General features: G+C 37.1%; 1 protein-coding gene across 1 annotated transcript in view; it reads right to left on the bottom strand.

The window, feature by feature from the left end:
* LOC113533802 (coiled-coil domain-containing protein 178) overlaps window positions 1-24,150 on the bottom strand; it is a 28,693-nt gene extending 4,543 nt beyond the window's left edge. The window contains exons 1-19 of the mRNA XM_034308401.2: window positions 24,029-24,150; window positions 23,177-23,244; window positions 22,525-22,655; window positions 21,981-22,039; window positions 21,838-21,902; window positions 20,855-21,058; window positions 20,496-20,716; window positions 20,130-20,272; window positions 19,323-19,476; window positions 18,571-18,666; window positions 17,814-17,950; window positions 15,617-15,800; window positions 13,361-13,423; window positions 12,806-12,967; window positions 12,025-12,138; window positions 11,793-11,938; window positions 11,295-11,454; window positions 6,615-6,764; window positions 3,138-3,272 (exon numbers count right to left, since the gene is read on the bottom strand). Coding sequence (XP_034164292.2) covers window positions 3,138-3,272; window positions 6,615-6,764; window positions 11,295-11,454; window positions 11,793-11,938; window positions 12,025-12,138; window positions 12,806-12,967; window positions 13,361-13,423; window positions 15,617-15,800; window positions 17,814-17,950; window positions 18,571-18,666; window positions 19,323-19,476; window positions 20,130-20,272; window positions 20,496-20,716; window positions 20,855-21,058; window positions 21,838-21,902; window positions 21,981-22,039; window positions 22,525-22,655; window positions 23,177-23,234 — 2,382 coding nt within the window. The 5' untranslated portion in view covers window positions 23,235-23,244; window positions 24,029-24,150. The remainder of the gene's footprint in view (window positions 1-3,137; window positions 3,273-6,614; window positions 6,765-11,294; window positions 11,455-11,792; window positions 11,939-12,024; window positions 12,139-12,805; window positions 12,968-13,360; window positions 13,424-15,616; window positions 15,801-17,813; window positions 17,951-18,570; window positions 18,667-19,322; window positions 19,477-20,129; window positions 20,273-20,495; window positions 20,717-20,854; window positions 21,059-21,837; window positions 21,903-21,980; window positions 22,040-22,524; window positions 22,656-23,176; window positions 23,245-24,028) is intronic.
* Window positions 24,151-24,257: the final 107 nt, after the last annotated feature.

The following is a 24,257-nucleotide window of genomic DNA, read 5'->3' as shown; positions in this document are numbered from 1 at the left end:
CTTGTGAACTGTGCATGTGGGTTCAGTGCACATCTGCTCAAAAAAAAAAAAAAAAAAAACCTCAGCGACCAGATTTTCTATTAAACTGCCTTGCACTGTCAACCAGCTTGGGAATCTGAGCTGGCCTAGCCATGCAGAAATTCTCTGACTAACAATTATATCAGAAACAAGATCTTGGATTACGATCCCCCGAGAGCAGCGCAGCGGGCATCCGCTCCAATTATTACCGGCCATTCACAACTCTCCACCCTGTTCTCTGTTGTTAGCAATTGTCAATTATGCTATCCCTGGTGTAAACTTGCATAACCCTGAACGCAGTGCCCTGATTTGGCAGGAGCGTTTGCGAGATGACAGCCTCATGCTCTCCCATCCCTCTCTTTTCTCTCTCCCTTCTCACATCCCCCCCCCCCCCCCCCCCACACACACACACACTTCTCCGCACTACATCCCTCCACTCTAGTTGAGCTAGTCGGAGGCAGTCATTTGTGCCTCAGGAAGACACAGTGACAAATCAGTGGCGCTACTTTTCGTGATTGGGCGTTCCTCTCCAGTGGGCGTGTGGGTGTCTTGTGCCTGTGCAGCCCGATGAAGAATCCGGCTGCTTAAATAAAACTGGTGTTGATTGAAGTGTTGAAATACTGCGGGAGAAAGCTAATATAGTCTGCTGAAGGCAGCTGTTACACAAACTCCACCTTGTTACAGGTACTCAAGATGGGAAGTTTTCAAACGCTGCTCATGGCGAGAAATTCTCAGTGACAAATCAACAAATGCCTCGTAGTCACCAATGTATGAAAATATACCTCCTTAAACGCATCCTCTTAGGAAAAGATTCTTTATAATATAACGAATAATATTTGTAGAACAGCCATTGTACGCTCAAATCTGATTGGTCAGAAGGTGTTGTGCTCATTCTAATACGTTATCGTTTCTATAGTAACGACTTGTGTGGTTTTTTGGTAACATGACTACGTTTTTTTTTTTTTGTCTTAATAACTTCAAGAGAGAGAAAAACGAGAGGTTGGTGAGGGAACTACTGCTTATAGCTGCTCTAACATAAGGGAGAACAGGAACTAACTTGCATTGCATTGTGGACATTCCACAATATTAAACGTAAATATAAACGGGTTAAAAAGTTCTTAATCAATAAGTTAAAAATCGAACTGTTGGAAAATTGCTGTAGTATAAGAGGAATAAAACATTTCAGGACATGCTGTCGGATAAGTAGCTCTGCTATGCTACGGGTTACTCTATGCTAACCTATGATTTGCTGAGTCATGGTGCCAAGCTAAAGTATTGGCACACATTGATTGTCTGTAGTGATTTAGATGCCGTGGACATGGAAGTGCATCTTTAGTTAATCTTCTCATCTATAACTGGAAAACATTTTGCTGTTTCATTATTTAATGCTAAGTATGGTAGCTGGGCTGGGACGTACCCCTAACCCTGCGTTCATGCTAATGAGCAGCAAGTCGCTCGTGCCACTTATGGGCGTGGCTTGTTCAGCAATGAGAAAAGCAGGTAGCCAAAATGTATAGCCTTAAGCCTACTATACAATTCATACATGCCACTTTTGTTTAAAAGGTTTTGAAATGTATTGAGGATTTACATTACAGTTATGACTTTGGCTACATACTAGCTTCCTTCACAGATTAGCAAAGCCTGCTTAACTCTACCAGCTACGTACATGCACCTGATGTACCAATAATCTCTGCTACTTCCTTCCAAGCTTTTATTTCTGTCAGTAATGTCTCTATACACATTTACTGAGTGGTTGTATATGACGAAACCACAGTTATAAGTTTTTTTACTAATTAATCATATGTATATATATATATATATATATATATATATATATATATATATATATATATATATATATATATATATATATATATTATAATAGCAGTAGTGTATGCAGCGTTAGGATAGAGAGTGAGGCCGGGTACAGAATCATGAGACAGTGTTATGATTTCTTTTTTTTTTTTTTTTTTTTAAATAAGCTTTGTGTTAAGCCTGGTTAGTGTTGAGGTTGTTCTGTTAATAAATTCCGGGAAGGCGCTGCATTCTGGGCTTCACGTACAGAGTGAAAATCACAAAGGTGAGTCATTTGACACTCGGGACTTTCACCAGTATTATATGCAGGTCTGCTTTCCACTATACTTATTGCAGTATTAAGTAAATCAGCAGTGTGTGCATGTGTGTGTGCATGTGTGTGTGCATGTGTGTGTGCATGTGTGTGGACTTGGGCAGGGGGAGGAGATCTATGCTAAGCTGCGACAGAGTTGAGTAAGGCTGCTCCTTTGTCCTTCACACTTGGAGGATCCCTAAGAACTCCTCGCCTTCATGCTCCATTCCCCAGGCCGGCTTCCTAAGCTCGCCTCCCTTGACTGAGCCGCAAACACACCAGGGCTCACCTCATTACAGTGCCCCCATCACACCCACATTTTCACCATTAGCTTGTGGAAAAACCTTCACTCCGCATCCTATATGTTCACAGCATTTGGATCATTTTCATTTCGACCAAAAAAAAAAAGCATTACATTTCTTGGCTCTCAGGAAGTGATGTTATGACACGAACAGTGTGATAGCACGGCGCTACTGAATTCTGGATTCTGATTGGTCAGAAGGTATTGATTAATGATCTATAACAGCTCATCTGACGATAGTGCATAAGTGCAAATGAATCTACGTTTATAACAGCTTCTACGGAGGACGCTTCACATTGACGTTTTCTGTGAGGAGACGTTTATGAACATTGATGGAAGGAGTCTCCAGTGTCAGCTTAAAGCTGGCGTAATGCTACATTTCGAGCTTTGTGGTTTCTCAGTAACATGATAAGCTGTGGTTTTTTTAGTCATATTAACATAACGAGTGAGAAAAAAGGAGAGGCTGGTGACTGTTAGCTGCTGTAACATAAGTTACACGAACACGTCACATGGTACCCTTGTTAATATGGTCTGATAATCCTTCAGATCAGTTTACGCATTAGCATATGACACCAACGGGATCTCTTACACCAAATGGGCCGTAATTCTTCCAGGCTAAGTGCTGTTGTTGTGTATTCACATTGCTTTAACACAAATGTGTACGGGCCTGTGTATATGTGTGTGTGTGTGTGTGTGTTAAACCGCCCATACCTGGAGGGCTTTCATTTTCTGCTTGTTCTGGTTGGAGAGGGCCTGGAAGCCGGCCAGCTCTGCTTGGCTGTAGACGCTGCGGTGTTTGAAGTATTTCAGCATGGCTTTGTGCATCCTCCTCTGCAACAATGAAAGCTGGGGAGGAGAGAAAGAGGGGGAAAAAAGAGAGAGAGAGAGAGAGAGAGAGAGAGAGAGAGAGAAATGGTAAGGCAAGAGAGGAAATTAATGGCAGTGTTCAAGAAGAATGATGGAGGGAAATAGAGAAAGCAGTCAATAGCCCATTCTGCAGTACACGGGCCTGACAGGAATTTCACAGTCTCCTGCTCTCCCTGCCCACTCATGTGCACTGGGTGGAATCCAGTCACATCTGGCTGCCAGGATGGGGGGTTAATTTTCTCTAAATGCTTCAGCGGTTTTGTTCTAGCTGAGGCAAACTCTGTGACTGCAAAGCTGATGAGTAAAATATTTCGACTTCACCCACTTTAACTTTATACCAATCCCCTCAAGACATATTTTACACATACACAAAGAGTCATGAACCCCCTGCCGCAATTAGAAATTATTCCGAGTCCACTGGAAGAAGACAATAAAACGAAGAGAGAGAGAGAGAGTGTGTGTGTGTCTATGAGAGAGAGAGAGAAAGAGAAAGGGAGTGAGAGACAGAAGACATGCTGCTTGCTTTTCTCTTTTCGGAATAGTTTTCCTGTAAAAAAAAAAATACAAAAAAAAGGGGTTTTCAATTCTAAAGGATGTTGTGGTTTGCTTCGCCCCATCTCTTCTCTCTTCCTTTAAGCTTATCATTGCTTGGCAATGTGTTCCTCGGAGCATGAAAGAACTAACGAGAATTACCTCAGCCATCAACTGCTGAAGAAGGGGGGAAAAAAATGGGGTTTATTCCTCGTGGAACAGAATGTTAAAATGTGTACACTAGTCTCGGCACAACACTCACATGATGTAAAGACGTGAATATCAATAGAAGAAAGTACGTTGGAATCTTCGGAGGATGCCTTCGCTATGGATTCGCCAATTACGTGCCATACTTATCGTAATAAATCGCTGTTCAGTATTTCAACCTTTCCTTTTTTATAATAAGGAGGTCCATGGGATATATGAGAAGCACCTGTCTCGGCGTGCGGAAAGATTTCCTTATAAATTTACGTTATGATTCTGTAGTATGGCACCGCTCATGGTAGGCCATCATTTAAAGAAGAAAACACTGCTGTTATAGGAAAATAATCAACAACAGGGTGGTGTGATCATGCAGAGTTACTGTTACCAAAGGAAAGTTGATCATTTTCCTATAACAGCAGGTCCCTGAAGTGCTTTATTCCCCCTATTTTATTAAGAAAATGAGGACTTTCTTGTACTGGAGACTCCTTCCAAATGTTAAATAAACTTAAAAACCTCACATCAGTGATTTTTTAAATCCATTTATGTAGAGTGTCCACCGTACAAGTCCCTGTGACTTAGCTGTTACCATAGCAACGATTTAAACGTAATTAATATGGACCTGTGATTTGGAGCTCGAACTACTATCTATAACTACTACTGTTATAGAAAACTAATCAACACTTTCTAACCAATCAGAATCCGGAATTCAGCACCGAGTAAACACCGAGACCTTTAAAGACGTCAGACTGCACATCAGATCGCCGCATCTCCATACAGCTTACAGCATCCTACGTGTTACTCCCAGCTTCTCTGTGCTTCAGCCATGTTCACTTGGAAAAAAAAAAAAAAAAAAAAGGAAGAAAAAAGAAAATGTCAAAATCTTTAGTTTGAAAATAAACAACAAACTGTAAAAGGCTGAATGCTGCGTGGAAGAAAATCAGGCTTTGATCACGAGCGTGGAGAATCCCGTCCACAGGATTTGCCTTTTGCATGCATTTCTCACTTGATAACATTCATGTAGTTAGATGAGGAGTTGTAGAAGTATTAGTCTTTCAGGGTTTGATTTTTGCCACAGCTGCACTGTGTACTGCTGGTGGAAGAATAATACGGATATTACTACAGAATTATTATATGATGCTCTTATTCTATAGCAATACAAACTCAAATAAACAGATTTATAACTCATTAAAAATAACAAAAAATGGGTTTTTTTCCACAAAGACAATCCTCTCCAAACATTTTGTTTTAATTTCTCTATTCTACTAAAACAAGATGAACAAATATTAATATTAATACTAAATAGAGCAGTCATCTATGATCAAAATTATGTCAGAAAACACAGTTTAATAAATGTGAATGCATTCTTATTTTTCCGTTCTATTCTATAATAACTATAACACTATAAGTCACATATAGTGTTCGACAGTAGGATTGTTTCCCTTCATTAATACACAGAAAAATTCTGTATTTTTAAGGAGGAAAAAAAACACTTAGGGTATGTGTTGTTATAGGAAAATAATTGATGATGAAGTGTTTTATTTCTCTTATACCACAGGATTTGTGCTAACATAATAACTAACAGTTATTAAAGGGCTACTTTTTAACATCGTGGAATAAAACAATTAGACACTTAAGTTATAGCAGCTATAAACAGTCGTTCTTTCACCAGACTCTCTTTTTTCCTCTTGTGAATTTAATAAGTCTAAAAAAAAAAAAAAAACACAGCTTTCCATGTTACCAAGAAACCCCAAAACGCAAAATCCTGAAGACTTTCCTGTATCAGGAAACTTTTTACCCTCTGACTGTTACAAATCGCTGACGCTGGAGACTCCATCCGTAAATGTTAAATAAATGTCACCTTGCAGAAAACTTCACTGTGTCGACAATTTCATTTGTTAAATATCAACACATTGTTACTATAGAAACGGTAATGTATTAGAACGAGCGCATTAATATAAACCTGCACTACTGTCGGAACTGTTGTTATAGAAAATTAATCAACACTGTCTGACAAATCACATGCAAAACACATTTTTTTGGAAATATTCTACATATATATATATATATATATATATATATATATATATATATATATATATATATATATATATATATGTGTGTGTGTGTGTGTGTGTGTGTATATATATATATATACAAATATTATATATATATATATATATATATATATATATATATATATATATATATATATATATGTATATATATATATATATATATATATATGTATATATATATATATATATATATGTATATATATATATATATATATATATATATATATATATATAAAATCTGTATGTATAAATGTAAGTATAATCAGAATATTAGCCATCTCTTTTTTTCTTTGCTAATGTATATATTGGATGGTTTACTGCAGTGGGCATTTTGCTGGTTGCACAGTTGAAAACAACCACCACTGATAGCTGATGTGCCACTGTTATGTGATGTGATGCACTCTGCCTGTATATATAATCAAAAACAGCCCACACAAAAGCATGTGTTGCGATAAAAGCCCTCTGATGGTGTATATGTGTCAGAGAGAGTGCACTGGACTATTTATTTTACCTGTGTGTGATTGTGAAAAGAGGCCTCGGCTCTGTTTTTCTCACTCAACGTGAACACAGCTTCTCGCTTGGCAACCATCACGGCTTTCTGCAGCTCCCTGTATTCCTGCGCCAACTCCGCGTTCTCTTTTAGAGCTTTCCTCAAATTAGCCTGCGCAGTCAGGAAGAGAAACATCAGTGACGTTAACGCATAGGATAAAAAAACTACTGTGATCCAAACCGAAAGGCATTTATCTACCACAGTGCTGTTGAGTTCTGGATTCTGATTGATCATTAGGTGTTCTGCAGCTGTAAATCACAGTTTTATATTAACGTGCTCGTTCTAATACATTATCGTTTCTATAGTAACAACTTGCAGAAGGATGTATATTGCAGACGTTCCACATAATCTAAGACTAATAATACACAACGTACTGTTATTTACCAAAGAAAAAGTTCTAATCATTGATATGGGGAAGTTTTCTGTAAGGAGATGTTTATTTAACATTTATGGAAGGAGTCTCCAGTGCCAGTGCTTTGTAACAGTCAGAGGTAAAGCTGTAACTTTAAAGATTTACATTTACCCACATGGGAAAGTCTTCAGAATGGTGCTTACCAATTTTTGTGGTCTTTTTAACTTCAGGAAAAAGTGAGAGAACGACTGTATATAGTCATATGAACATACTGAAATTTACCTGCACCTCATTTACATTATGTTCATTTCCTACATGTAAAGACATCAATGTTTCATGTGTCTAGTGATAAAACTGAAATGATAGAAATGCTACTATGAGCCAGATTCATAACTAAAGCATATTATTCAGTAAATACAATGAAACTAATAGGAAAAGGTATGTAAGGTAAATTAAATCCACAACCAGACTGGATCCATGTCTCTGAAACTGGACTCAGAGGTGCCAACATTTATGGTTTAGCCGTAGCATTTACGATTGTTTGTATGGCTAACATCAGAGATGAACAAAATGTATATAACAATGTATGGCACCTAAGACTTATGATAAAAATGACATTATTCTAAAACACTTTCCTGCTGAGAAACACCTACAACAGGTGATGTGTTGTATGCATTTGTGTTTTCATTACAAAAAAAAAAAAAAAATTAAAATTCCTCATTAACGAGCATGTGCATGTCACAACATGCAATGCTGCAGTGAAACCTCTTTGCTACGACATGCACAAACACTAATAATCAGACGGCACTTAGAGGAGCATGTAAACAAATTACAATAAATAAATGGCTGATTTGCCTGTCTCATCTCATCTCCATGCCGCTCTCATGGCTGTAGGCAAGACTGAGCCGCGAGCACGTCTCTGTCGTACCTGTACAAATAATGGAGTGCATTTGGGCAGTAAAACAGTGCAGCACTAACTGATGAGTGGAAGCCAGCAGAGGGACTGGCCATAAACATGACAAATGCAGCCTATTGATTTAAAGCTTAATTACTGCATGCGGCACTGACAAAGCCTGTCTCACATGCCCGCAAAGTGTAAATGGAACAAATTATGCTTTGTTGAGTGTAAGAAACTGATGGTGTCGGCACTTTGCGTCCTCTTTTTCTCCTCCTTGACGAGAATCGCTCTTGATCAAATAAGCAAACAAACAATTGGAGCCGGAGACTACAAGGAAAACAAATTGATTCGGAATGGGAGTCATGGTAGAGTACATGTTCGGCTTCAACACCCTACTAGCTGTTTATACCTGCCTTATGGATGCTCTATATGACTGCCATATGGTGTCTGTTTAGATTAATTTGTTTCGTACAAATGAACATGACGGTAGAAAAGCAGAGGAAAAAAAAAAACACAAACAAAAACGTGGAAGTTATTTTACATAGAGACATGCACTCTTGTGATTTCAAGAAACATCTTTATCATTATTTTTAAGACTTAATGAATGAGAATGTTGGTGGTTTATATCTGCCCTCTAAAACAGAGAAATAATCAACAACAGGGTGTTACGAAGCAGAGTTCCAGTTATGTCTTGAAGTTTTTTATTCCTCTTACACCACAGAAATTTGCCGGCAATTACAATTTATTATTTATTAAGTGAAAAAACACTGTATATTTTATCCGTTTAAACAGGTATAAACAGTCGTCCTATCACCAGTTAGTAAGACAAATGAAAAATGAAGACTTTCCTGTGGTGGAAAAACCTCTGATTGTCACAAAGTGCTGACACTGGAGACTCCTTCCATAAATGTTACAGAAATCTGCACCACATGAACAATTACACATTTTTATGTATGAGAATAAATGCATTAATATAAACTTGCCTCACAGCCAGAGATACTGTTGGGGTAGCTATGGACAGACCAGTCAGAATCGAGAATTCAGCAGCGGTAGAATAAAATTGAATCTAATCACATAAAGCTTCTTGATCTACAGCCAATGTGACGAACCAGTGACGAGTTTGCTTCACAGAAATGCGCAGAAAGGCCCTGCAACTGTACTTCTCACCATTTCCTTTCTTTAACTGGTAAAAGCGGGCGCTTTAATGAGTGTGTTTGCTGCTGTTTTATTGTTTTCCGCGCAAGGCCTGAAAAGGCGCTCTGCTCTGCTGCCCTGCAGCCAGCTAATGGGACCCCGGCTCTATGAGGGAAGACTTTTAATTCTGCGCCTGTCTCGCACCAACAACTTGTTTGGAGTTTGCTGCACCCGTGCGCGCATGGCGGATTAAGCTCCATTGCCTTTTCTTGTTTTGAACTAATGCATTCTTGATCACCGTTTAATGAAACTATATACCACATGGCGATTTCACATTAGATAAGCCATGTGAGACTCTCATCAGGCGCGAGGCTCTGACTGGGGCCATAATCCTGAATCGCAACTCCCCCAATAAATGGCTTTTTCCAAGCAAAATGAAGTGATAATTCATGGCTTTCATGCAACACATAACATATTATTTCTTACAGAAAATTATATGAGGCTGCTTCACATTACTAGAACAAACATGTATTAGCATTGTGACACTGGATGACTGTACAGCTGGGATGAAAGGGAAAAAGGGAAAGATAAAATAAAGGAAATATATGATATTATGTATAACGCTAATGTCTTAAAACATTATAGTTTACTATAAAGGCCTTAGAATTCTAATATATTCCTGAGTATAAGCACAAATCCTAGGAAGCTTGTAAAATCTAAGCATACAGCTAAACAATATGTAGAGTAGATTTTTCCGATGCAGATAAACACCTTAAATCTCTGAGCATTAACTGGTATCATCACAAGCAGTACTGTGTGTTTACAGTGCATTGCATAAGTATTTACACTCCAAATGACTTTTCCACATTTTGTAGCGTTACAACCTGAATCCAAAATGGATTGCATAAGTATTCACCCCGTTGCCATAATTACCCTGAGTCGACCTGTGTGCAATTAGTGTCACGTGATCTCAGTGTTAACACACCTGTTCCTGAAAGAACCCAGCATTTGTTAGAGAACATACCTAAACAAAACTGCAGCATGAAGACCAAGGACCTGCCAAAACAAGTTCTGAAAAATAACATCAATCTGCTTTTGGGTATAAATAAAATATTCCAAATTTTGAACATCCCATGGAGCAACAGTAAATCCATTATTTAAAATGAAAACAAAATAGGGCACAACCATGACAGGACCATCCACCAAACATCAGGAAAAACAGTAAAGAATGGCATTAGTCAGAGGAGCAACTAAGAGGACAAGGGTAATTCTCAACATGGTGCTACCACCACCATGATTTACTCTGAGGATGGTGTTTTCAGGGTGTTGGGTTATACACAATATGGGTTATTTTGTGTAGATTCATGACATATAATCCTGATTAAGTTCATTTCAGTTTCAGGTTGTAACACTACAAAATGTTTAAAAGTTTATGGGGGGAATTGGCTGTCTGTGAAAATATTGAAATGAACCTGTAACTCATTTATGTTATGTCTGTTTCCTAAATTTATTTTAATTTAATGGCATCAATGTTTCATGTGTCCAGATATAAAAATGTAACTTGTACTGTAATTCTGACACTAACATATATATATATATATATATATATATATATATATATACATAGGTGTGTGTGTGTAAGTGTAAGTGTATGTGTATGTGTGTGTGTGTGTGTATATATATATATATATATATATATATATATATATATACACACACATACAAGCTACTATATTCTATACAGCACAGTATTTATAGTGGAAATTCCATGTGCCAGATTCACACCTAAAGCATATTATTCAGTACATACAATGAAATTGTAAAGGTAAATTACAAGGTAAATTAAATCCAAACTAGACTTGATCTATGTCTCTGAAACTGGACTCAGAGGTGCCAACATTAATTTAGCTGTAGCATTTACGATTTTTGACCTCTTGCTATGTTGATACCAAAGGCATACCAGCATTCATACCAAAGGCAATTCACTGAAGGGGAAAGGGCCAGGGATGTGAAAGATACTGTGATATCATTGGTTGGTTTAAAAATAATGGAGGAGCTGCTAATTATTAAGTAGCGTCCCATTACACTTTTGCTTTACGGGTTTGTTACCATTGCTTTTTTTTGTGGAAAAATTCAGTTTCTTCTCTCTGCCTGCTAGGAATTTTTTTGTTAGCAATATTAGCACCTCTGCGATTCAAAGCTAGTAGAGATCTCAGGGCATTACGCAAACTAGTAGTAACATTCTTCCCCCTCAGACCTTCAAGTCTTGCATCACAGCCTGCTGTTGGGAAAGGAGGGACGAGTGAGCTTCCTTTGAAAGGGCTGTCCTGTTTCTGCAGGCCACTGTGTCACTCTGCAGGCTGGACATCACTGTGCTGATCAGGTTGTGCTTATACTCCACCATGTCAGATTCACTCCTAAAAACCACACACACACACTTGCTAACACTCTTAGCAAAACATGCATGGTTCTCAATGTAGATTATGACACTACTTAATAGAAGGGTCTTCCTATATTACATGATCTGGGTTCCATCATGCTCTCTCACCACACCAAGTAGCAAAGTGGAACTAACTGGGTACTACTTAATGCTGTAGGAGACTTTACTTCTTTAATATGCCGCTATATACATCGTTCTGTAGTTTTTATATCATGCACGAGTGTCCTGGTTCCTCTCCAGTTGTGTCTTTCACGTGCTTTAGCTCTCACCTTAAAGAGTTTTATACTGTTCCTCTTCTGTGCTATCTTGACTTACTGTAGTTCTTCCAGGATTTGCGGCATGGCAGTAACCATGTCCTCCATTACTGCTGATTCCTTTCTGTATTCTTCACACTTTAGCCTGAGCTCCTCGATCCTTCTGGAAACCTGTTCACATCTCACCAAGTCTGTCTTGTGGGCTTCCTGCAGACAATCATTTCTCTGTTAAATATCTCATAAACATGCACAAAGCCTCCAAAATGTATAAATAAATATATAAACACTTCTACTTTAGCTGAAAGCAGATGGTCGAGACAGGCACGCTTCTGCTGGTCCAGATCATCAGACAGGCTTTTATGTGCAGTCAGGACATCACTCAATTTCCTTTTCAAGTCCTCAATTTTCTAAAAGGAAAATTAAAGCAGAGACAAAAGTTTAAAATTGGATATTGTGTACAGTTAACATGTATGTTTATTTTGCTTTTAGAAAATAGAGAAAATTTCATACAACTAAATAATGGTAAAATAATAATAATAATAATAATAATAATAATAATAATAATAAGGTAACCATAAATAATTCAGATAAAATGGTAATAAAAAATTGAGTAAAGAAGGGAGTTATAAATAATTAATAATCTAATTATTTAATGCAAATAAAAAAAAATTCTCATAAAATGTCAAATAATACAAAAAAATTAAAGAGAAGCTAAAGTTAAAAAAAAAAAAAGTCTAAGAGAGCCTCATTGGTCATGCTCTCTGGGTGGGAGGGGCATACTCTCTCCTCCCTGTCAATCACACTGACCCTAGCCAATCGTGGGCATCTGTGAGCTCATGTTTGTGGTAGAGGGCGGATAGCGCTTTCTTCCATGTATGTTAAGCTGCCCTGTGATGTAGCATGAACAGAAGTTAAAAAAAAAAAGAAAAAAAGAAAACAGTTTTAAGATGTTTTTTAAAACAGCTAAGTGAAGATGCTTGATGCATGACTTGTGGGAAGCTAGAAGGAGTACATTACTCTGCTGTATTTCATAATATATCATGATGTCCTGTTAGATCTGAGTGAAATCCTTACTTTAGATTTGGCTGTGTGTATTTCTCGCAGTTTAAACAACTCCGTCTCCAGCTGGGCGAATGCAGACGAGGCCTCTTCATGTTCTTTCACTACCTTGTCTTTCTCTCTCTCACAATCGGCTTCTGTCTCTTTATATTCCTTCATAATTGAGGCGATGTTACCCTAAAGGTTTAGATGAACAAACAGTCCTGATAATAAATATACAGTGTTTAGTGGGAAATACAGTATATTTACATTTAAAAGCAGGAGTTCAGAGATAGAATGTGGTTTTGTGGACCTCTGTGAAAATCAGTACTCTTTACATGTTTAGCTGTTTGCCAGGGAATGTTCATAAAAGGTACTTGTTTGACTCTGCTGGACTCTTCCAGGACTGGTGTTATGCTTGAACTGCAAACTTTTCATCAATAAACTAACTAAAAGACATTTACACTTATTAGACTTTTCATTTCACTGGTGATTTAACCTTACTTGATCATTTAAAAGACAGACATTTGTGCAATTACATGCTGGAAGTGCACGTTTGTGTGATCACGCTGATGTGTTCTGAGAGCTTACCTTGACGACGGCTACCAGCTTCATCTCACTCATCAGCTGCATCTTCAACGTTTCTCTCTCTTTCTGCCAAACAAAGAAGCTTGCCTTGACTATCAAGAACAGCACACAGCCCTAGGAGTTGATCTTTCATGGTGTTCTTCCCCATTAGTATTAAGTTATTCAACATAATGACTTCAGGTGCTCACTGAATATATATATATATATGTATTATTGGTCCTTATTATGCAGAGCATGCACAGTACAAGTCCCTCTAAATGAGTTGTTACTATACAAATGATAACGTATTAGAAGGAGCTCATTAATATAATTGATATAATAAAAATGATTTTGGATGCGCATTCACCAATTTCCACACTAATGTCCATTTTATTTATATAGTCCCCTCCAAAAGTATTGGAACAGCAAGGCCAATTCCATTGTTTTGTGAGACACCGAAGACATTTGGGTTTGAGATTAAACAATGAATATGAGACAGATGAATATGAGATCAGAATTAAAGTCGTTCTAAGTTGTTAAACAACTTAGACCAAGACACCTTTGGTGGAAGACCACCCAATTTCTAGGTGAGCACAAGTATAGGAACAGATAGTCTTGAATTCAAGTAAATAACACTTATTATTTGGTTGCATATCCCTTGCTTGCAATAGCTGCATCAACCTGGCGACCCAGTGACATCACCAAACTGTTGTATTCTTCTTTTGTGATGCTTTTCTGGCCTTGTACCCCAGGCTCTTTCAGTTTTTGGTTGTTTTTTGGGGGTTTCCTCCCTTCAGTCTCCTCTTCAGGAGGAGAAATGCTGCTCAATTGGGTTAAGGTCTGGTGATTGACTTGGCCAGTCTAAAACTTTTTTCCCCTGATGAAGTCCTTTTTGTTGTGTTGGCAGTGTGTTTTAGATCATTGTCTCTGTGCATTTCTCTGTAAATTGGCAAACAGAATGTTTCTGTAGACTTCTGAATTCATTCTGCTGCTACCATCATGAGTTCCATCATCAATAAAGATTAATGAGCCCGTTCCAGAAGCAGCCAAGCAAGCCCAAGCCATGACACTACCTCCACCGTGCTTGACCGATGAGTTCGTATGTTTTGGATCTTGAGCAGATCCTTTCTTTTCCCACAAACTGGCTTTTCTTTCACCTTGGTAGAGGTTAATCTTGGTTCTGGAACTTTTGTGGATCATTTCTGTATTTCTTTGTGAATTCCAAACTGGCCTTCTGATTCTTACTGCTGATGAGTGGTTTGCATCTTGTGGTATGGGCCCTATATTTCTGCTCTTGAAGTCTTCTTTGAACAGTGGATTGTGATATCTTCACCCCTACCCTGTGGTGGTTGTTAGTGATGTCACTAACTGTTGTTTTGGGGTTTTTCTTCACAGCTCTCATAATGATTCTTCTGTTGTTTTCCTTGGACAACGTGTTCCAAGGCTGGTTGTTAGTTACACCAGTGGTTTCTTTCTTTTTCAGGACATTCCAAATTGTTGTTATTGGTCATGCCCAATAATTGTGCAATGGCTCTGATCAATTTTCCCTCTTTTCTCAGCTTCAAAATGGCTTGCTTTTCTCCCATAGACAGCTCTCTGGTCTTCATGTTGGTTAACAACAAATGCAGTTTTCACAGGTGAAACCCAGGGCTCAAACCACAGGTAGACAATCAGAGCTATTAATTGTTTAAACAATCAACCTAACAGTGCAACAAGAAACACCTGTCAGCCACATTCCAATATTTCTGATCACTTGAAAAATGGGTGGGTTCAACTAAAAGATCCCATGTAAATATGTAAATGTAAATATCAGGAAATGAAAGCTGAAATTCTGATTTATTGTATCATATTCATATTTTGATCTCAAACCCAAATATCTTCAGTGTATAGCAAAAACAAAAAGCCTTGCTGTTCCAATACTTTCGGAGGAGACTGTGTGTATGTATACACATGTGTCCAAAAACTATAAACTGTATAAACTATAATAAATGAATGATCAGTCTTATGCATTATAAAGCTAGCTCCATAACCTGAAAAGTAGCATTACAGGATAAAGTAAAGCTGAATCTCACAGCATCATATACCTCCTCCACTGATACACAAACTCTCTGTGAGATGCAGTCATGAAAATTAATGAAAGATGACTTAAGATGTAATAATGAGGCTTGGATACTGGTTTTGCTGGTCGCATGGCTACGCATATAACTGGGTATTATAGTGGAATAAAAACATAAGTAGACTATTTTCAGACAATAGGTAGACAATGAAGACTTTTCTTACCCTCATGCTCTGCTCCTGAACGAGTGTCTGCTGCTCCAGGTCCTCCAGCCGAGCCTTGGTGTTAGTGTGGCGGGTGGTCTGCAGTGCCAGCTCACCCTTGGCCTGATCCCTCTGTTCCTCATTTTGACTGATCTTCTCTAGTATCCGCTTTTGGTCCTTCTGCAGCTGCTGCTCCGCCTGCTTGCTACAATGAGTAAAACAAACACACGCACACACACACACACACAAGGCAAATATTCACATTATCACTTCATTAGATAAAATGATAAAAATCAAGAATGGACACTCATTAAATACGTGCAGATTTTGCCAAACACCATAATGATCAAAACTCGACAGCTCCTTTACTGCTTGGTAGTGTAACAACTTTATTACACGTCATCTTTTTCATACCACATTTGCATTTACTGTACAGTTTTTGTTGGATAGTGTTTACTGTATAGTGATTGTTGTATATTGTTTGTTGTTGAGTGATTATTGTATAGCGTTTTCTGTAGAATAATTATTGGATAGTGTTTTTTGCATTTTGCATGTTGTGTAATGTTTACTGTATATTGTTTGTCGTATAATGATTGTCGTATATTGTTTATTTTGGAGTGTTTATTGTAGAGTAACTGTTGTATAATGCTTAATATACAGTAATTTCTATACTGTTCATTATATATTGTTGACTGTATAGTGTTTGTTGTACAGTGTCTGTTGTGTAGTGTTTATTGTAGAGTGACTGTTGTATAGTGTTTGTTGCATAGCATTTACTGTATAGTGTGTATTTTATAGAGATTGTTTTGCATATTGTTTATCGTATAGTGTTTATTGTAGAGTAACTGTTGTGTAAAGCTTAAAATACAGCCATTTGTACAGTGGTCATTGTACAGTGTTTGTTGTATAGTGTTTATGGTATAGTGTTTGTTGTACAATGATTGCTGTTGAGTGATTATTGTATATTGTTTGCTGCATATACTTTATTGTAGGGTAATTGCTGTATAGTGCTTAATAAACAGTAATTTGTATAGTGATCATTGTATGTTGACTGTATTGTGTTTGTTGTATAGTGTTTATTGTGTAGTCTTCATTGTATAGTGATTGCTGTATGGTATGGTACATGTTCTGTAGTGTTCATTGTAGTTATTGTTGCATAGTGTTTACTGTTTTTTGTATATTGTTTATGGTGTAGTGTTTCTTGTAGAGTGACTGCTGTACAGTGCTTAATAGACAGGAATTTGTATATTGTTAATTGTATATTGTTTACTGTATAGTGTTTATTGTGCAGTGTTTGTTGTATAGTGATGGTTGTATAGAATTTTTTGTATGATGCATGTTGTATACTGTTTATTGTGCAGTGTTTATTGTAGAGTAACCTTTGTATAATGCTTAATATACAGTCATTTGTATAGTCTTCTTTGTACATTGTTTATTGTATACTGTATGTTGTATGGCAAATGTTGTGTAGTGTTTGGTGTATAGTATTTGTTTTATAGTGTTCGATGTATAATGTTTTGTATAGTGTTGAATGCAGACTTCTTATTGTAGCATTTATTTTGTAGTGTTTGTTGTAGAGTGTTTAACGTATAGTGTTTATTGTATAGTGTTTGTTGTATAGTGATTGTTGCATAATGCTTAATATACAGTCATTTGGATAGTGTTTGTTGTACATTGTTTATTGTACAGTGTTTGTTGTATAGTGTTGTACACTATATTTGTTGTATGGTGTTTGTTGTTTGCCTAATGTATAGCAGTTGTGTTTAGTGCATCGTGTTTATTGTATAGTGTTTGCTGTGCTGTGTTTAAGGTATAGTATCTAATGTATAGTGTGTGTTGTAGGGTGTTTACTGTAAGGTGATGTGTTATGTTTATTGGAAAGTGATTGTTATATAATGTTTACTGTATAGTGTTTAGTGTGTAGCATTGGTTATATGGTGTTTGTTATATAATGAATGGTGCATAATGTTTACTGTTTAGTGTTTACTGTTTAGTGTGTAGCATTTGTCTTATGGTGTTTATGGAGTGTTTATTGTGTAGTGATTATACTGTTTATTGTACTGTACTCGATGTATAGTGTTTATTGCAGAGCATTTGTTGTATTTTGCTTATTGTATAGTGTTTACTGTGTAAAAACAATGTAATAAACTAATAAACTTGCACATTAAAGCATTAAGTAAAGGTATGCTGTACATGTACAATATAAAGAGCAGCAAACCTTTGACGGATCTTCTTATTGTAGTCCTCGGTTTCTATTTCATGTTCTTTATTTTTATCACGCAGGCGTAGGAGCTCCTGACGCTTCCTGCTGAAGATCTCCTCAGACTCGCAGACATTTGCTTCTCCTTCATGCCTCTGATAAATGATAAGTGTGACAGTTATAGTTTTGTATACGTATTTATAAAAGTGTAATTTTTAAAAATGACATGCAGGCATGAGCAAACACGCAGCAGGGTGAAGATGAGATTTGGCTGTATCTGTCATACTGCTGCTTGTTTATGCAGGTTATTGCAGTGGAAACATGGCATTTGGACTAGGGATGCTTTGACATTATTTTAGTTTGACCATACATTTACAATGTAGATTTATTTATTTTTTTATATATATGTATAAATGACATGTAATAATAATGAGATATTTAAAAGGTCAACTTATTGCTTATTTCAGAATGTTTATGCACCACATACTTCATTATTTTAATGCAGTATATCATGTAAACATTTGTATTAAAAGGTCTAAGCATGAGACCAGTGTTACAACAAAATGGTGGTGGTGTGTTTAAGACTATGGACCAATGTCCAAAATAAATCATGGGCCTTTCCTGCCCTCTAGAGGACGACTGAAAACATTTTTTTATCTTTTTTTTTTTTTTTTTTTTTTATTAAATCAACACATAACATTACTCTTAATGGATTGATTTAAAAAAAAAAGCATTACTAGCTGATTTTCTATAATTAATATTAAACAGTACTTACAGTTGCTTGGATCTGCTTTAGAAAGTTTGTCAAGTCATCTTGTTTTTCTGCCAGTTTTCTTTCATGACTTTGTAGTTTTGCTTTTAGTTCCATAACCTAAAGCAAGAAAGTTATCATTAGCAAGATTTAAACCACAGTGCTGTTGAATTCTCGATTGTGATTGGTTCGACAATGTTGATTAATTTTCTGACAGTAGTGCAGCTGCAAATCACAGGTTTATAATAATGCACTCATTCTAATATGTTATCGTTTCTATAGTAACAGCTCGTTCACAGGGACTTAATCTAAGACTAATAATAGACAGATTAAAAATGCTTTGTTATTTAAGAAAAGCATATTGGATACGATGATGTTTTCTGCTATGTAACATTTAGGGAAGGAGTCTCCAGTGTCAGTGCTTTGTAACAGTCAGTACATTTTCTGACAAAGGAAAGCCTCTGAGCTTTGCAGTTTCTTGGTAACAGGACAAACTGAGCTTTTTGTTTTATTAACTTCAGGAGAGAGGGAAAAAAAAGAGAGGCTGGTGAAGGAACAACTGTTTATAGCGGCCATAACATTAAATGTAACTATAAATGGATAAAAATATGTTATTCTTTTATAAATAAAATATTGTAAATGTTCCTATGTATAACAGCACACGGCCGAGTGTTTTATTCCATACATATAGAATAGTTATTCATTTAGGGTTGCTCGAGATGTATGTTTTGCAGGGTATACATTCTTAGTTCAGTAATATTTTGATTAACACTCACGACATTGCTTATTTCGGTCTCTTGCGTTTCTAGAATGGGGATCTGCTGGAGCCTGGCCTCAATCTGTTTAGCTTTAAATGCAACCTTCTCCTCAGTCTCACGGATTCTGGCACAAGTAACATCCCAGGAAGACTTCAGCTGCTGGATTTCGGAGCTGAAAGCAGAGAAGAAGTTGAATGTTGTCGAATAAAGTTGAACAGTGTTCTCATACCGCGTATTATTCATCAAACATTACACCTTTGATAAGGAAATATTCAAAATACTGTTAATAATATTAGAATGGTTGTTTATCTCAGTTTATGCCTAATGCACAGTCAACTGTAGAATTAAATTATTATATTTTCCCCTTAAATTGAAAAAAATCTCACTTTTTCTCATAAGAGCTTCTTTTTTTTTAAAGTATTTTCTCTCAAAAAGACAAAAAAATTATTGACACCAATAAAGAAATGCAAACTAATTGTCATTATTGAAAAAGCTCAATTATTAACAAGGACACACACAGACATTGATGCAAATCCCACAAATGCCCCGTCCCGAATGTTGCACTTGGGTCCCTGTTTGCGTGTGCCTGTGAGGACGTAGTGGTCCCATTTCTCATTACAGCCTTCAAAAGGATGCTCACAAGTATTCCTACTGCGCTGTTTACAATTGTTAGCGAGGACCAAACCTCAAATGGCCAAAATCCCAAGTGGCCTCCTGTCCTATATACAGTATATACTGTATGTGCACTACACAGAGCAAAACATAAGCGCTTGTATATTCTATGTAGTGTGCTATATAATTCACAGACTGTCATTACTGACTCACATTCGCTCTTTAAGCTGAGTGCGGACGTCTTTGAGTGTCTGTGTTATGGCACTCCTTTCGTTATTCATCTGCAGTTCATCATTCTCCAGCTCCTGCTGGGAATTTCTTAGCTCATCGGACAACTTCGTGAGCACCTCAGCAGTCTAAATCAGACCGAGAAAAATACGCATTTGAACATCTTATGTAACATTTATGGAAGGAGTCTCCAGTTTCAGCACTTTGTAACAGTCGGAAACTCGGAACACCTGTTCAGATCAGACAGAAACCTTAAGGTGTCCAACTAGGATCTGATTTTTGCAAAAGGTTCTACTTAGATCTTATATATTTTGTTTAAGGCTTCCAAAGTGCGCAGTCGGCTGTTCTCACCTCCGTTCGAGCTGATTCTATCTGCTTCATGTTTCCATCTTCCAAGTGCAACTTCTCTTTTACAAGTGGGCCCTGTTTCTTTACAAAATCGATATTCTCGAGCAGTTGAAGATTCTGTGCCTCGACCTGCTTCAGGATGTTTCTGACTTGGTGCATTTGATCGTTATTTACTCTAAGATGCCACCTCAGCTCTGCAATGTCTCTGGTGCAGGCTTCATATTCTAGGGAGCAGTTAAAAACCCATTAATAATGAATCCCTTATCAGAAAGAACATAGCTTATTAGACAAACCACAACAGTTTATCAGACAAAACAAAACAGTTTATTAGACAAAACATAGCAGCTTATTTCCACACGGACCTAGCTGCACCTCTGCGGGAAGCTGTTGTTGTTTCCACAGAAAGAGACTGTCCTGTTTTCTTCTCAGGCGCTGTGCTTTATGCCATTCCTCTTGCAGTGCCTCCTTGGCCTCTTGCCGATCTGACTCCAGGCGCTTGATAAGTGACACCACCTCCAGCAGAACGCCACCTGTCCCCTTCCAGAAGGGACACGACGTTTCATTTTCTGCATTAAAAAAGAACAGAAGTACTCAATAATCTGTCTAAGAAATTACAAGGCAGAACCAAGACATTTGTGATTTGTTTGGATTCTGACTGTTAGTTCATGCAGTTTGTTTCCAGCAGGCTCCTAATGAGGAGTATTCAGAGTTGAGTTAAGCGCGCACATAATGAGGATTTTATACTGAAATGCCTCAAACGTAACTTAAGCACTTAACACACTTAAGCACTATTCAGAAGTTACGCACAAGTCACACACACGTGGGCAGAGTTTGTCTAAAACAGAGGCGTGTCTCATTTACACAGTATTCTGACCTTGAACTTAAGGGCATGAAAACGTTTTTTGTTTTTTTTTGTCACAAAGAACAACAGAGGAGATGAATCTTAATCGGAGACATTGTTTACCTCGAGGACTGATTTTTTTTTTAATGGATAAAATTAGAAGCTACACTTACTTTAAGTTTAGCAGATGAGTGCTCAGTCAGCTTATCCTTCAAACCATGGGTTTTGTTTACAGAACAGTGCATCGAATTAACAAAAACATTGGCATTACTGGATCAATGGCTATTCTATAAGCTGCTGATTAATGAGTGCAGAAGCTATTTGTTAAATTAAAAATAAAATTTGCTGAGATTAATGCGATAAGGACTTTTTCATGCAGCAATATATTGTAAATATACTAGACTCCTATCAGATTTTAGAGATTGAAAAGTTCATGGTTTCATCTTGCAAATATACTGAACCAGACACAAAAGGTAAAACATTACAGCAGCATTAGCTACATACCATAAAAAAGCCCCACGCCTTCAATACACAGCTCAGTGTGAGTTTTCAAACAGGACAAATCAAACCTAGAATTAAATATACATAAATTATTAACCTGCATTAACGGGACGCAACAATGATGACACTGCAAGCACGGTGCGTACCTGGAGATGCCGTCATTTTTATTTTTTCCTTCAGAAATATCATGCTGTGTAGTAGCTGCCTATAGCAAAAGAAGCAATAATGAAAACCTCACAAATACAGAATTGAACACGGGATAACAGTGAGTGAGCAGAAATTAGACTCTTCTGCTACAATGTTTAACATTGCGCAAAACAAGCAAGTTCCTGTTATCGCTTACGTTATAGTAGATACTAACAGTTGTTCCCTCACCAGCCTCTCTTTTTTTCTGACACTGGAGACTTCCTCCATAAATGAAGCAGAAATGAATCAACGCCCGATACTATACATTTTTTTCCTTTTATATGGAGCATCGACTATACAAGTCTCTGTATTAGAGCTGCTGTTATCGAACTTTAATCAACACCCTACCACTCAGATTTGAGGACTCAACAGCGCTGTGGTACAAGCACTAATTATGTCAGAAAACAATCTTTAAATTGTGTTTGGCTGTTTCTGTTGGTTTCTGTTCTACTCTAACATACCGACATTCAGTCATTCAGTCTAGATTGGAAGTGTTTCTTTTACCTGGTGGGACCAGTGGTCCAGTTTGTCCATTAGTTCCTGGATGTGGGACATTGCTTTACCCACACATGGTGTTGGAGTGTTTGCTAGTGCACATGTTTGGCTGGAGTACACTTTCTGCAGTTCCCCTCGATCTGAAGAACAAACCAGGTAACACAAGACACATTTATAATTTTATTATTGTCTTCAATTGTAAGAAGCCTGATACCAGGTATCAACTCAAAGAATTCTTTGGTTTGTCACTCAGTTGTCACTTTTATGTAGAGTTTTACATTATGTAGATCTCCTTATCAACTAGGGTTCCAACTAGAACCCCTTTAGGAAGCTAAGAACTCCTCTGAGGAATCATTTTGTCAAACAGTGTAACTTGCCAGATGGATCTGCACCATGCTTTACACAGTCGACTTTGACTATGACTATATAAACAAGGAGTAAAGCACCTGGGAATGTGCTGTTATAGGAAAATAATCAACTACAGGGTGGTGTGATGACGCTGAGTTATTGTTAACACACTTAAGTTGATTATTTTCCTATAATAGCGTATCCCGAAGCGGTTTATTCCTCTTATACCAATATATTAGCATTCTATTACTTTATTAAAGAACATCGTAGCTTTTATGTGTTTATAGTAGCTACTGTAATCACTGTATCTTACCTTGCAAACTGTCTCCGCCTTCTCGTGAAGGACGTTTTAGTACTTCAATATCAGGCATGGCGCAAGACCTAATTGAGGAAAAACATTTTTTTTTTAAATTGAGATCAATAGCAATTTGTTGTGGAGTTCTCTCAGAGTTTGGGTACAAAAATCTTATCCTACACTTTTTAATTATTTTCAGATTTTCATTTGAGAATACATTTATTATGCTTTTCAGATACACTATCTATACTAAAACAGTGATGAAGCAAAAGTAATCACTTACTTCTATACATACAAGCAAAAAGTTAAGTGGTTTTGATGGATTAAACATAATTAGGAATATATTTTTCACAGATCAAAGATAAAATGTTGCCTAGTAGACTTGTAGATTTTTTTCTACACTAATATCTCACAAAAAGAGTGCTTATGTGACAGAGAAATATTGATTCAATCGATTCTTTTTGAAAGTATCATTTCAGAAGAATCGATTCGTCAGCATGAACAGATTAAATGGAAAGCTTTAAAACAAAAACCGTATACATGTTTTATAAACTACTACATAATAATTAGTAATATCTAAATATGAATTTGCTGTAAAGTTCTCTCAAGGTCTGGATACAAAAATCACACTTATTTGCAAATATTGTATCAATCGGTTCTTTCTGAATCACTCGTTTCAGAGGAATCGATTCGCAAAGAACCATGAGGAACATTTCAGCACACACCTATTTTTATTTATTCATATTTATTTTGTACAGTCTAGAGTCATACTGAGAGAGACAAATAGTTCATGATAGATGTTAAGCTAAAAAAAAAACAACAGCTAACAAACTAGGCAAAGTTAACCTTAAAGCTAGTCAGAGAACTTACCCGGTGATGTCCAAGTTGACTGTAAGTGTGATTAGGCTGTTAGCTCAGTGTATTCGCTGTGACTCTGACTCGGGGTGCTTAGTTTATGTGAAATGGCCGTGTGGCTCCAGCTGATGCGGAGCTCCCTGTTGTGTATTGACTTAAAACGGTTTCCTAGCAACAAGCAAGCAAGCGCGCTCGCGCACTCTGTGTAGAGGAGTGAGTGCTGCTGGATGGATGGATGGATAGA

This window comes from Pangasianodon hypophthalmus, chromosome 1 (genome assembly GCF_027358585.1).
Source record: "Pangasianodon hypophthalmus isolate fPanHyp1 chromosome 1, fPanHyp1.pri, whole genome shotgun sequence".
Classification (NCBI taxonomy): Eukaryota; Metazoa; Chordata; class Actinopteri; order Siluriformes; family Pangasiidae; genus Pangasianodon; species Pangasianodon hypophthalmus.
Note: the sequence above shows the minus strand (reverse complement) of the source record. Positions and strands in the feature narration are given on the sequence as shown.